Source organism: Nicotiana sylvestris, unplaced genomic scaffold, assembly GCF_000393655.2.
Source record: "Nicotiana sylvestris unplaced genomic scaffold, ASM39365v2 Un00031, whole genome shotgun sequence".
Lineage (NCBI taxonomy): Eukaryota > Viridiplantae > Streptophyta > Magnoliopsida > Solanales > Solanaceae > Nicotiana > Nicotiana sylvestris.
The window spans coordinates 83,952-99,164 of NW_027184367.1; the positions used below are offsets into that span (position 1 = coordinate 83,952).

Here is a 15,213-nt window from a genome sequence, read left to right on the forward strand (position 1 = left end):
AGCTTCATCATTATCCCTGCCCGACTAAGCGCAAGTTACCGTCTGCCAAAAATGGGTAGTACCGCTGCCAAATGAGGCTGAAGGTGAAGAAAACGAACTCAAGCCTCTTGTTGCTGTTTCTGAAGTTGAGAAAGAAGAATGGCGACAACCCATTATCGACTACTTATGCTATGGGATACTTCCAGAAAATCCGAGGAGGAAGACTGAAATCCGTCGTTTTGCACCTCGCTTCCTTTACTACAAGGATACTCTATACAGAAGGTCGTTCGAGAGAGTACTCTTGTGATGCCTAGGAGAAGAAAAAGTGCTCCAAGCTTTGCAAGAGACACATTCTGGGGTATGTGGGTCATACCAGTCTGGACCAAAGCTCCACTTTCATATAAAAAGGATGGGATATTATTGGCCAACGATGGTAAAAGATTGCTTGGACTATGCCCGAAGATGCAAGGCTTGTCAATTCCATGCAAATTTTATTAATCAACCTCCTGAAGTGTTGCACCCGACTATTGCATCCTGGCCATTTGACGCTTGGAGATTGGATATTGTTGGACCACTGCCAAAGTCCTCTGGTGGCTACCTATACATCTTGGCTGCAACTGACTACTTCTCAAAATGGGCTGAAGTTGTTGCTCTTAAAGAGGTAAAGAAGGAAAATGTTGCAAGTTTCATCCGAGTAAACATCATCTATCACTTTGTCATTCCCCGTTACATAATAACGGATAATGGCAAGCCGTTCGACAATAGGTTGATGAATAAGATTTTTGAGATCTTTGGCTTTAAGCAACGTAACTCTTCGATGTACAATGCTGCTGCCAATGGTCTAGCTGAGGCATTCAACAAGACTCTATGCAACTTGTTAAAGAAAGTCGTCTCAAAATCCAAACGAGATAGGAATGACCGTATGGAAGAAGCTCTATGGGCATATAGGACGACTCACCGCACGCCGACACAGGAGACTCCTTATTCACTCGTTTATGGAGTCGAAGCCTTCTTGCCACTTGAGCATCAAATACCTTCGTTACGACTGGCTATTCAAGAAGGGATCACTGATGAACAAAATGCTCGACTTCGGTTAGCAGAGTTGGAAGCTCTTGATTAAAAGAGATTGGAAGCTAAATAGAGTCTTGAATGTTATCAAGCTCGATTATCTCGCGCCTTCAATAAAAGAGTTCACCCGAGATCCTTTCAAGTAAGAGATCAAGTCCTTGTCGTACAAAGACCCATAATTACTTCCCACAAACCTGTAGGGAAGTTCACTTCAAAATGGTATGGGCCATATGTCGTACAAGAAGCTTACTCAAGTGGGGCTTACAAGCTGGTTGATGTAGATGTTATAAGGATCGGCCCTATCAATGGCAAGTTTTTGAAGAAGTATTATCCTTGAAGTTGCAATGCTCCTCGATGTACGAGCCTAAACTGCAAGTCATGACACTCCTTGATGCACGAGCATAAATTGCATGTTGCAACACTCCTGGCCCGCAAGAGTATAAACTGTGTACGACCCAAAAAAAGTTTGCTAGGTTGAAAATCTCGAAAGAGGCGGCCTAGGCAAAATTTAAGATGTAAAAAAAAAAATCTACCCAGTCTGAACAATGGTATGACTTGATCCTCTTCACTGAGGTACGTAGGCAGCTTAGAGTTTCATTCTAAGTTCAGTCGCATAAGTTTAAAAGATACATATTGCCTCAATTGTTGTTCGAATGGAGTATGAAAGAATGTAAGATCAAGCTGAAATGCCATCCTCCTACTGAATTTTGACCTTATTTGATTTAAAGAGGGCAACCCTTCATGGTAAATTGATATCTTCAATGCCGATTTTAGGAGGATGTCAAGTATTTGCATTGAAGTCCATGGATTCTCTATGTCTTCAGGTTCGCCAAACCTTCAAGTTTGTTGGTCTCCAAGTCCGCCCTCTACCTTATAAAAAAGGAGAAGAGAAGAGAGACATCAAAAGGAAACACAAGTATAAGGAAAGGATTGCTTGGCACAACGTCTCAAATCCAGTGAGACTTGAAGTCAAGATATTTGTGAGAATATGACTCTTAAATTTCGATTGATGGCAAGTAAGACATCTTCCGATCTTGAGGCTTCCATTCCAAAATATGAATTTTGGGTGAGACTGTGCAAATCTGGAATTGATAGCGTGGTGTAATATAAAGTTGATTTCAAAATATTATCTAGGATGATTCTGAAGTTGTTTGATTGAGAATTTTGGGTATATCCTAGATCGTGAAATCTAGTTTTCATGAAATCAAACGGTTTGTAATTTCGACATTCTTACACCAAGTTATGATTTTTTTTGTGAGACAGCGCAAATTTGGGATTGGTAGCGTGGTGCAATATAAAGTTGATTTTAAAATATTATTTGGGACGATTCTGAAGTTGTTTGATTTAGAATTTTTGATATGCTCTAGATCTTGAAGTCTAGTTTTCTTGAAATCAAACGGTTTGCAGTTTCAATATTTTTACACGGAGATATGAATTTTTTTGGTGAGACTGCACAAATCTAAAATTTTCAACGTGGTGGAATCTAAAGTTAGTTTCAAAATATTATTTGGGGCGATTCTGAATTTTGGATATATTTTAGATATTGAAGTCTAATTTTCGAAAAATCAAATGGTTCATTATTTGGACTCTCCCACGACAAGATATGAATCTTTCGTTACAAGTGCGTAAAGCAGAAAATTATGCAACTAAGATAAATGTCGGGTAATATAAAGCAAACGAGAAGCGATCTTATTTAAGACGAAATAAATATCCACTAGGTCAACCTAATATAAAGATAAAATGGGAGAGAATGCTAATAGCCTAATCTAAACAAAATTTGTAGTTGATCAATTCTTGACAGCTAATCTCCAGGTTCTTCTTCTTCTCCTCCAAATTGGCCGAATCATCAACTGTCAACAAATTTACGTTGTCATATGAAGAGACCTTAGTCTCGGCAGTTGAAATTTTTTCCTGAATCTCTTCAACCTCCTTTTGAGTCGCTTCTATAACACCTTCGAGGTTCTCCCTCTCTTGTTGTAATGTTTGTAACTTCTTCACAACTCTCTTCAACTTCTTTTCACTAGAGGAAACTTTCTTGACTTTCTCACTTGCTTCAAGTTTGAACGATTCGAGACGCTCTTTAGCTTTGGAAATCAGCTCTAGCTTCTCATCTTCACTCGTCTTATCAGCCATATTGGATCGCTCTTGGTCATATAATGCGGCAAGTTCAAAAAGAGAATTTAGTAAACCTTCTAATGGAGAAAGATCTAAAATATTCGTCTTCTTCATATCCTCAAAAATCTCAATGATTTGCTCCATATAAGATGAGAACAATTCCGGACGAGTTTTGGAGAGCCTATTGCAAATATCCTCCCGAAGTCCTAAGATGAATTCCTTTTTGCAATTGAAAACAATGTTTTTTCCTTCAAATATTGATACCGCCGTATTTGTCATTGGTGAAATGCGAGTTATCTCATTTAGAGTTTGTCTTTTTAGGGATTCGTCATGAGGAAAAGATGATGCCTTTGAAGATGACTTCACTTTACACATAGGCCCTCCAATAGATTCATCACTCACTTGCGGCTTGTCGCATGGGGATACCATCGGATGCCCAATGGTGTTTACCTACATAAAGAAAAGGCAAAGAAAGTAAGTAATTTATAGTGAAGCTACTCATGAAAAAAAGAAGGGAGAGGGCGAGGTGATTGTATTTTACCTCTTTGTTACAAGCTATATGCATTCTTGAGGGACTATCAACACTTTGAACCTCTACGATATCTACTGGGTTAGGCCGTTTCCTTTTCCAATTTTGATCTTCATTGGTACTCTAGCTTGTATCTTGAGGAACATGCGTGTTAAATGGAAAAACTGGAGGGTGTTTCTCTATAGCTGTAGAAGTGCACACCACTTCTTTCAAACCTGCCTTTGAGGATTTAAGCTTCCTTTTTTTTATGTTGCATAACTACTTTTGGGATTGGAGTTGGTGTTTTCTTAACTTTTGGGAGCGTCTTTCCAACACCTTGATATTCCCCTCTTAAAGAAGTTGTAGAATTTAGCCCAACATTGTCTACCAAAGCTTGTAAGTTATTCTCGAGAAACTTTCCATGCGCTTTCTCCCACCAAGACATATAATTAGTGGAGAAAGGCTTCTCCATAGGATCTCCCATTGGGGGAAAAACTGCACGTGACATAGATTGATACAGTGTGCAAATCCTCCAAAGTCTGATTCCTTCATCTAGAGAGGTGTCACGGATATCGTTCTCCAAGAAACCGGGGACGTTTTGGTAAAATCCAAATTGACGACCAAACTGATGTGGGCTATATGGCTCGATGGTGAATGAGTTACCATACCTCAAAGGGAGGTAATTAAAACATAAGCTCATGAAGTAATTTGACTCCAACTCTTGAGGGTCATCGTTATCCACGTAATAATAAGGACGGGAATTGGTTAACATTGTTGGTGTCCAAACTATATTCTCCCCATCGTGGATGTGTTTTCTTCCATCCTTCTCGTCAAAGTACCTTGCAGCCCCCTCTCCTGAGTATGCCACCATCAAAGGGACAGACGGACCCTTAGCAAGTGGATAGTGGGTTTTGAAGTAATGTGCAAGCCAGCCGTAAACATAATGAAGGGAAAAGAAACTTTGACCTGATCAAGTTGGGAAGAACGCGAAATTTTATTCAAACCATGATAAATACTCTCCAAATCTGGGACTACAAGGCTAATCTTTCGCCCGCCTGCCATCATGCTTGCCATCTTAAATGTCTCAGGACGAATGGAATTTTCTACCTTGGGGAACACAAAGGAACATAGCCAAATTGATAAGAATGCTGCTACATATGTTTCATCTTTCTTGTTAGACCTCACCCTAAGCTTGGAGAATATAGTTTCTTGATCACTCAACCACCTCGTCGTCTCGGGAATAACTCCGTTAGGATTATGTATTGACTTTAGGCGTGCGGATTTCTTTTCCTTTCGTAGTGGGGTAGGTCTATTTATTAAAGTTTTTTTATACCAAAAACTTGTCCACTTGCTGAAGGAGACCTTTTGGGTAGCACCCGTACCTTCCTTAAGATGATGAAATGCAGCAAATAAATACTCGCAAGATCGAGGAATAAATCTAATTTGTTTTTCATCCAAACCGATGAGCACTCTTGTCTTAGGTACCGCTTCTTCGTACAGAGAACCCGCAATGGGCAAAGCCCCAAGGATATGTAAGTCCCAAAGAGATATAGATAGCTCCCCAGCTGATGTAAGAAGTGTGTTCTTCTTGGGGCACCAAGCCTCACAAAATGCTTGCAAAATGTTAGAGTTTCGATCATAAGTGAAAAGTGAGGCATAGACAGCATCGTAAATCTTTATTGTACTCAGAGTTTGTTGGCTTCCACCAAGTACGTCTTCATCCCATTCCCAATATCCTGGGATATGACGATACTTGCCCTCGATTGTTGTTGTGTTTCCCCAATGTACTTCGCCTTGAATTATGTGACTCCCTAAGTTTGGAAGGGTGCTAGCAATATTTACATGGCGATGGATTGGCGCTTGGAGAGACCACATCTTGGATAATGGATTAGAAATCGATTTGTGCTCCAAGGTCCAGTTTTCTACATAAAGGGAGTTCCTTAGAGGAGGCCATGAGGCTGCATATCAGCCATCTTGTGAGGTGTGAACCAAAAGCTTTATTTGTTCTATGCCATCTTCAGTCTCGATGATGAGATATCTAAGTTTGGAGGAAGGTGAAGTATAGTCCCTGAAATTTGCCATCTCTTCGTGCTAAAAAAAGAAAGAAAGAAAAGAGGGGTCATCAAAGTCCAAATCAAGAATATTAGAATGGGTACAAAGGTCTAAATGGATGAAATTCTCTCCGGTAGTCGGGCCACATTGAGAGTAATCTCTCCGGTAGTCGGGCCAGTTTGAGAGTAATCTCTCCGGTAGTCGGGCCATTTTGAGAGTAATCTCTCTGGTAGTCGGGCCACATTGAGAGTAATCTCTCTGGTAGTCGGGCCATTTTGCGAGTAATCTCTCCGGTAGTCGGGCCATTTTGAGAGTAATCTCTCCGGTAGTCGAGCCTTATTTAGAGTAATCTCTCCGGTAGTCGGGCCATTTTGAGAGTGATCTCTCTGGTAGTCGGGCCACATTGAGAGTAATCTCTCCGGTAGTCGGGCCATGAAATTAATCCCTCCGATATTTGGGCAGGGATGAGTATTCATCCCCTCACACCCCAAGATTGTCTTCTTCATGCGTGGATCATCTTGTTGAACAAGAACAAATCCTTCTCGTTTGACCTACAAAAAAATGATAAAACAAAAAAAAAAGCAAAAAAAAAAAAGAAGAAAAAGAAATTACCTCAAATACTAGCACTTTCCGATCGTTAAAGAAACGAACTCAAGAGCAGCTTGAAGATGCCGACAGCTGATTGATACTCAAAATATATGAGAATATGGGGTTTATATAGATTCTTCAAAGTGGATGTGGGAAAATAAATGCCGATGTGGGATGGTTGTAATCAAACTCCAAAAAGAATTCATATTGTAAGAATGATTCTCCTATTTGGGCAAGGTTACTGTGAGGCGGTGATTTATTTATGCCATGCCAAGCAAAGCTATCAAAGCTATTATACTGCCAATGGGATTCTAGTATACTAATCCGAGGTGCACACGACTCACGTAAAAGTAGGCGCACATAACTTTGACTCTTTAGACTTTGCTAGAAATTAATCCATAAGTGCTTCATATTTAGTATATGGAATTAATGAATGAGATATATACTCTAAATGGATACTAGAAGGCCCAAAATTCAGCACAGTGTGTGATTTGCTTGACTTGGCATGGATTACAATGCAATTTCAATTGAAAAGAAAGTGATAGTCAAAGGACATGCATGTCCAACTTCAATGGGCAAATGAAACCATTTTGTTGTATTCCTGAATTAAAATGCTACTTTAGAAGTAAAACTTAATAAATTGAACGGTCCAATCGTCCTAAGCTTTGAAGACGATTCGAGTTTGTGAAAAAAATGATATTTTTATCCAAGCTACCAGCAAATGGAAATATGTCTAAATTAGTTCGTACTTCTAGACGGGATTCGGTTTCAACGAGTCTACACCTCGACAAGTCTTGAAGTAGGGGGCATTTGTAGGCATATAAAATTTATTGAATTTAAATTCAATAAGTAATTTTGATTATATTTTAAATTCAAGATATATTGGTCCAAATAAATATTATGGGCTAATATAATTGACCTAATTATATAAGTCCAATAAATATGGATTAAATAAATAAGTCTTAATCCATTGGGCTATTTATTTAATCCATTGGGCTAGCCCATTCAAATTGGGTTAAAGTGATGAGCCCACTTTATTAAACCCAAGATGTTATCTTTCTAGAGGCCCAGTTTGGTGCCACGTGTCAAATGACGTGGCGGACCAAGTCAAGCGGAAGAGCCAATAGGATCACGTCACGTGTCAAAATGACAAGGCATGCCCAGTCACACTGAAAGGCCAATAAAATCGCGCCACGTGTGCAAGTGACATGTTCTGGCCAATCAAATGCGGCCATGCCACACTTCAATTTGATTGGTCGGAAAGAGTTTGTTCTTATCACAACTCTTCCCTCCCACAACTACAAAAGGGAACCAGAAGCTATAACAAGAAGCAAGAGAGAGCTCGTGGATCAAACACCACAAATTTCTCTACAAGTTTCAGGCTTCAAGCAATCAAGTTCAAGTTCAAGAAATCAAGTTCAAGTTCAAGAACGAAGAACAAATCAAGTATTCAAGCTCAAAAACGAAGAACAATTCGAGTACTCAAGATCAAGAACGAAGTCAAATCAAATACAAGAAGTTCAAGATCAAGGCTACTTGTTCGTGATAAAATTTGTGGCAACAATCAAAGTGTTCGTGACGGATAAATCAAATTCAAATTCAAGATAAAGCTCAAAGACCCTTGAATTTGTACAAGAAAAGTAGAATCAGAGGAATCATAGAGATTGTAACGCTCAAATATTCGAAATAAAATACTACGATTGTTGCAATATCTTCGGTCTTGATTTTATTTTCTCGAAGCAAATTTATTGTCCACACTATCACAGGAATAAGAGCTATGATTGTAGACTTGAGTTGCTTGAGGAACTTGCCATTGTGAAAAAATTCTATAACTGCCTCTGTGATCTCCTGCCCCACTATAGGCCAAGCAACCTTATAGAAACCACTCCCAAAGTCATATGGTCCTGGGCTCTTGGTACTGTCAATATGGAGCACCGCCTCTTTAACTTCCTTATCCACAACTGGCATTAGCAACTCCACATGTTGAGCAGTTGACAAAGTGGGCCCATTTTTTAGAATGCTAGTAAAATCTTGGACTCTAGAGGTAGACTTCCTTCCTAATAATTCAGAATAGTAATCCACAAACAAGTTTGCAATAGTCCCTGGATCAGTTTGCCATGTGCCTGTGTCATCCTTAAGTTGCATTGTGGCTTGTTTCAGCTTCCTATGCTTTATAATTGAGTAGAAATATTGTATGTTATCATCTCCTAGCTTAATCCACGTAGATTTACTTCTTTGTTGTAGATACATTTTTGCCAAATATGAAGACTGTTTGAATTTCTGATAACCCAAGAATTCAGCCTGTTGAACCTCTTTATTTGAGGGATCCCTTTGAAGTTTCAACTGACTTTGCTTAAGCAACTTCCTATCTTCTTCTGCTTCTCTCACAATATCATGAGAATAGTATGACTTCAGAACCTTCAGCTTCTTCTTAAGTAGCTTCAACTTCTTCACTACTTGATACATTTTGCAGCCCTCAATACTGTCAGCCCACTCTTCTCTTACGATTATATTAAATTGTGGATGTTAAGCCCGCATGTTACAGAATTGAAATGATTTTTTGAACTCAATTATCTCCTTTACCAGTGATACTTTTGCAGGACAGTGGTCATTGATTCCTTTTGGGAGAAATATGACCCGACATGCTGGCATTACATCTAGCCACTCCTCATTTATGAACACTCAATCAATCTTTGAGAATATCCTTTGTTCTTCATGTTTGTCATTCCAAGAGTACCTATTGCCTTGTGCTGGTAACTCCAATAAGCCACATTCTACTACACAGTTGTGGAAATCTTTCACTTCTGCCCAAGTCACAGGGTTTCTTCCTATTATGTCTTCTGTTTTAAGGATTGAGTTAAAATCCCCTAAAACCATCCAAGGCCTTGTACATCTCCTGCTATGAGATACTAACTTATCCCACAGGTCCTTCCTCTCTTCTCTAGTATTTAATGCATAGACATAACACAATTCAAATGTCATTTGAAGAGGAATGTGATGAACTTCACACTTGATTACTTGAGCTAACATACTCATAAGAATGACCTTGTAGTAATCAGGTCTCCAAGTAATCCAAATTCTACCATTATAATGGTACTCAAGGTTTGTAAGGTACTTCCATCCCACAAACATGTTATTTGCTAGCTTCTCAATTCTGTTACTTTTTATTTTGGTTTCTAATAGACCAACCAACCCCACTCTTTCCTCATTGCAAAGGAGTTTAACCTCTTTTTGCTTATTAGGAATATGAATCCCCTAACATTCCAACTTAACATATTAACGATCCCTAAGGGGATGATTGTTTTAGCCTCCCTTATTTATGTTACTCCCTCCTTTTTTGTTATGTTGACCTCTTTACTGTGCAGGACTTGAAAAGAATTTGAGTTCTCAACTTGTTGCTGCTTTTGTTATGGTTTTCCTACTTTCAATGGGGTCTGCCAGCTTGTAATATCCCTTGCTTTTACTTCCCTGATTGTCTCACCACCATTTGCTCTCTATAATCATCAGTTCTGGTACTTGTTTCCTCCTTCCTTTGTTCAAAGTTCACCGGAATTTGTTCATTGCTCTTATTATTTTTGGGTTCTGTTTGTGCCACATTGTTCATCTCCTTATGTTGTTCTGCATTTTCCATTGCTAGTTTCTTCTTGATCCTACAAACTTCCTCTGCATGCCCATATATAGAGCAATAACTGCACAAAATTGGCTTCCAGTCATAGATGACTTTTTGTTTGATTAACTTGCTTCTTTCATTCCGAAAGAGAACTACATCTGGTCGTTTTGCATTCATTCCTACCTCAACTAGCAACCTTGCAAAATTCATTCCATTCCTCTTTTCTATATTTTGGTCCACCATAATATGTTTCCCTACTAAGCTGCCTATCTTGCTCAAACCTTTCTTATTCCAATATTTGTAGTCCAGTCCAGGAAACTTAATCCAAAATGGAACTGTTAGCAATTCCTCTCTGCTGAATCCAAATTCAGGTGTCCAAGTCTTTACAATGAATGGTTTCATGTCAAAATGGCAAAGCAACATGGTATTCACTACATATTTATTTTGTACTAGCTTACACTTCTCAAATTACAATATATATTTCATTGTATACCAAAGAGGATGAACACACATGTTGTCGGGGTAAAATCGAAGTTTCTCTACCTCGGACTGCCATGTTGCATATCAAAATGCTCCTCCTCTTGCACATTAAACAAGTTTTACAATTAACATTAACTGTCATGTCAATTGTGATATATATACACCAAAAAAAAATGTGATATATATGACAATTCCGATTTATAAGTAGCATTCGACAACAACGATTTAATTATAAGTCGCATTGGGTTATAGCGATTCAAATTTGTCAATTGATATTTATAAGTCGCATTTGGTAATTGCATGCATAAGTCGCCCAATTGCGATATACAGTCCATTTAAGCCGCTCAATTTTTTTCGCTCGCTTACATTGTTACTCCCTCTATTCCAGTTTATGTGAACCTTTTCTTTTTTGGTCTGTTCCAAAAAGAATGACCCTTTCTAAATTTGGTAACAATTTAGCTTAAACTTACAATTCTACCCTTAATGAGAAGCTTTTATAACCACACAAATACTCTGGGTCCCTTTTTGACTTGTTTAGGACCACAAATTCTAAAACTCTTCATTTTTTCTTAAGCTCCATGCTCAGCCAAACAGGTTCACATAAATTGGAACGGAGGGGGTATATTTTATTAATTGCTCAGAAAAGTGAATAAGGAATATGTGAAAGCCGTGATTACCTTAATGAGTAACTGAAGTTTTGAACTCCCTACAACATAAGGTATTTATAGCTACGAAATCTCAGCTATGAATTTAAAAATCGTGGCTAATACCGAACAATAGCCACAAGAATTAGAATTTCCTGGCTATTTACAAATTCGTAAAATTTGCTAGCCACGAAATTAAATTCGAAAAGCTAATTCCTTATTTTTGCTATAATTGCTAACAATCGTAGCAATAATTGCCTAAATAGCTATAAATTTATTGCTACAATAAAATTGCGTAGCTAATTCATACACTTTAACCACGCATTAAAAGTTATTGTAGCAATAGTAACCTTTTAGCCACAATAAATTATTTAAATAAAATATTATAGCTAAATAAATACATTTGCTTTGAATTATAAAAAATTGTGGCAATAGGTAAATGATCTAGCCACAGATTTATTGCTATGACAAAATTATTGTATTGTTAGTTTTTGCTACAAACTGAAAGTTATTGTAGCAAAAGTAACTTTTAACCATAATAAATTATTTAAAATACAATATTATAGCTAGATAAATATTTTTGCTTCAAGTTCTAAAAAATAACGACAATAATTGGCTTAATAGCTATAATTATTTTTTAATACAGACTGGTCTAGCCACAAATTTATTGCTCTGATAAAATTTCGTAGTCAATCATTAGCTTTTGCCACAAGCTGAAACTTTCTATAGTAATAATAACCTTAAAGGCCTATGAAATTATTCGAAACAAAATCTTGTAGCTAATAATGAGTATTTTTGCTTCAAACTAGAAAGAAAATAAAAATAGTTGGCTTAAAAAAAATGAAAATAGTTGCCATGACAAAAATAATGAATATTTTTGCTCGATTATGAAAATCATGACAAGAGTTGTCTAACAATATTAGGTAACAAAATCGTGGACAATGGCTATTTAAACATTCTGCCCAGGCATTCAAATCCTTCTTCGCGAATGCGGTCAAAGCCTCGCGTTCGCGAAGCACAAACTTAAGTTGACCAAATTTTCCTCCTTCGCAAACGCGTCTGACCTCTCGCGAACGCGATGCCTCCAGACTCCAACCTTCGCGAACGTGGCTCCCCTTCTCGCGAAGGCAATGCTCAATGGCCCAGCCCTACACGAACGCGGGACCTCCCTCGCGAACGCGAAGGCCAAACCTTCAGCCTCACCTGCTAACCCTTCGCGAACGCGAGGCTCCACTCGCGAACGCGAAGGCCAATTGTCTGCAACACCCAACAACAGATTTCTGCAACTTTCTAAAACATGAAATGGTCCGATTGACCACCTGAAACTCACCTGAGGCCCCTGGGACCTCAACCAAACATGCCAACATAACCCATAACATCATTAAAACTTGTTTGAATGCTCGAAATGCTCAAAACAACATCAAAACACCAAATTCGCATCGGATTCAAGCCTAAGAATTCCAAAATCTTCTAAATTACGCTTTTGATAAAAAAAAAGTCTACCAAACTATGTCCGAATGACCTGAAATTTTGCACACACATCCCAAATGACAAAACGGAACTACTGCAACTCCCGGAATTCCATTCCGACCCTTATATCAAAATCTCACCTATCAACCGGAAAACGCCAAAATTTCAATTTCGCCAATTCGAACCTAAATCTTCTCCGAACCTCCAAAACACATTCCGATCACGCTCCTAAGTCCCAAATCACCTCCCGAAGCTATCCGAACCATCGGAACTCACATCCGAGCCCTTTAACACATAAGTCAACATCCGGTTGACTTTTCCAACTTAAGCTTCCACAAAGGAGACTAAGTGTCTCAAACCTTAACAAAACCTCTCCGAACCCGAGCCAACCAATTCGATCACACATAGAACCGATAAACAAAGCAATAAGAAGCAGAAATGGGAAAAACGGAGCGGTAACTCATGAAACGACCGGCGGATCGTTACAATTACAATAATATAAAATATGAGTTTGATCGAACTCATATTTTATATTATTGCAATGTGCATGTCATATACTCTATTACTTTTAAATAAGTTTACCTTTTTATTTCAAAAAAGTATTCATATTGAGGACTTTAATTGTTGTAGGATATTTATGTATATGGTCCTTAATAATTTTTACATCACTTAATATATATATATATATATATATATAATATATATATATATAAGAAGTCATTTTTAAATAAGCGCTCATATATTAAAGAGCTTTGTTGAGGGAGGTTTGGTGCATTTAGTTTTGATAAATGACCAAAGGCTCTAATTATATACAAGAAACATATTTAATACTACAAGAAAATAATAAAAATCTTAATGAAAATTGATATTTCGTAGCTGCATAATCACGGATTTACAATGAATTTATGGTTTCATCACTAATTAAAATTTTTATATTGAAATAATAAGTTTTACAATTAATAATAAAATTTATTGCTAATTTTTGCCCCCATATATGATGACAAATTAAATTTAAAAGCAGGATTTTTATCTTAACATTATTGTTTGTATTAACTTTATATAATTTTTTATATCTAGTTACACTAAGATATCAAGTCCATACAAAAGTTAATTATACTGTTATTCTGGTTAAATTAGTATTAGTTGTAAGTTCTAATTTTATTAAAAATATTGAATTACATATAATTAATGTGTGAATAACTAATTATTGAGAATTAAACAAATTAATATATTTAGTCTAGACGATAAAATACATTATGATAAGGTTTTTACAATCTTAATAAATATCATAAATCAAATTATACGTTGAATCATAAAATAAAATTTTAATATCATTCTTATGCATGAAAGAGATCTTGTCTTTCTTGTGAGTATTATTTGTATTTAAGAATAATTATATATTTTCACTATTATTATGCTTATTTTTGAGATTTATTTGTAATTAAAAAAGTTACATATTTTCTCTATTTTTAAGTTTATTTCTATAAAACAAATTAAGAACTTAATATGACTGATATAGGGGTGTATAATAACTTATTTTTTAGTATTAAATGTCATGATTCATATTAAACAAAGTATTACTTTAAAGTTTCAAAACTAATTTAAATAAGTATATAATTATAGTTAGTTCGACTTAAATATATTATATATTAGATTTAAACAATTATGTGCTTGTACTTGATTACTAGTTATATTCAATTTAGATGAGTATAAAAGTTATTGATTTAGTAATATAATACTATTTTAATAACTTAGTAATTATCATAAACCTAACTTAACACTAAAAATTAAGTAGCTAATATTATTGAATTATGAACATATAACAAAACTAACAATATCTTATAAGATGAAAAATCTATAAAGAAAATGTATTTAAGAATATTTTTATTTTACTTAAATGTAATATATTTATTCTTTTGTTTATATGTAATTTTCTTACTTTTATTTGAATTTATGGCATTTGAATTTTTTTATTGTATCTATGGTATTAATATTAAGAAGTAAATAAAGCAAAATATATAAGAAGGGGGACGACTCCTAATAAACCTCCAAACCTAAATCTAAACTTCTCCTCTAGGCCGCCACTCTCCCTTTCCGTTTTCTAATTTCTCTCTTCCACACTGGTCGCCGTTACTTAAAGCCGCGAGAAAGACAAAGAGTAGTAAGAGGGTATCCCCACTACTTCTCATTTATGGACAAAAATTTTACCGTGTTGGGTTGTCTCTTAAATCGTAGAGTTTTCTGATTTCCTTACACCTATTTGAGTTTGGGATTTTAAGTTCAATTTTACGAGTTATTCCAGCAATTTGATAGATATTATGTATTTTTTTTATAAGTAGTAAGTGCGATTTTAAAGATTTGATAGGTTTTGTGCCTTACACCTAATTGACTTGGATTTCTGCTTCAATTGTTTGTTTTTAATCTCTTCTAGTATCAAAGTGCCTTTGAGAAATTTCAATCTCTTCTAGTATCAAAGTGTAAGTTTTACTTCTTTTTTCTTCATCTCCTTAAGTTTTATGATATTTATTTAAATGCTTTTTCTTTTGTCTTCTGTGTTGAAAAAAAGTTTAGATTTTTTTTCACTTGATTCATGGCTAAGTTTTTTCTTTTTTCATAATTTATTAATTTTTTTAATTACTAAACGTAATTGCATCTAATTCGGTATATATTTTGATAATTCAAATAGTATAAGTTTCTCA

At 36.2% G+C, this 15,213-nt stretch overlaps 1 protein-coding gene across 1 annotated transcript; it reads right to left on the reverse strand.

The window, feature by feature from the left end:
* Positions 1-8,992: 8,992 nt before the first annotated feature.
* Positions 8,993-10,343, reverse strand: LOC138884669 (uncharacterized). The gene is made up of 2 exons (XM_070165683.1): positions 9,792-10,343; positions 8,993-9,565 (listed from the first exon to the last, which is right to left on the reverse strand). Exons 1-2 carry the CDS (start codon positions 10,341-10,343, stop codon positions 8,993-8,995), a joined length of 1,125 nt encoding a protein of 374 aa, XP_070021784.1.
* Positions 10,344-15,213: the final 4,870 nt, after the last annotated feature.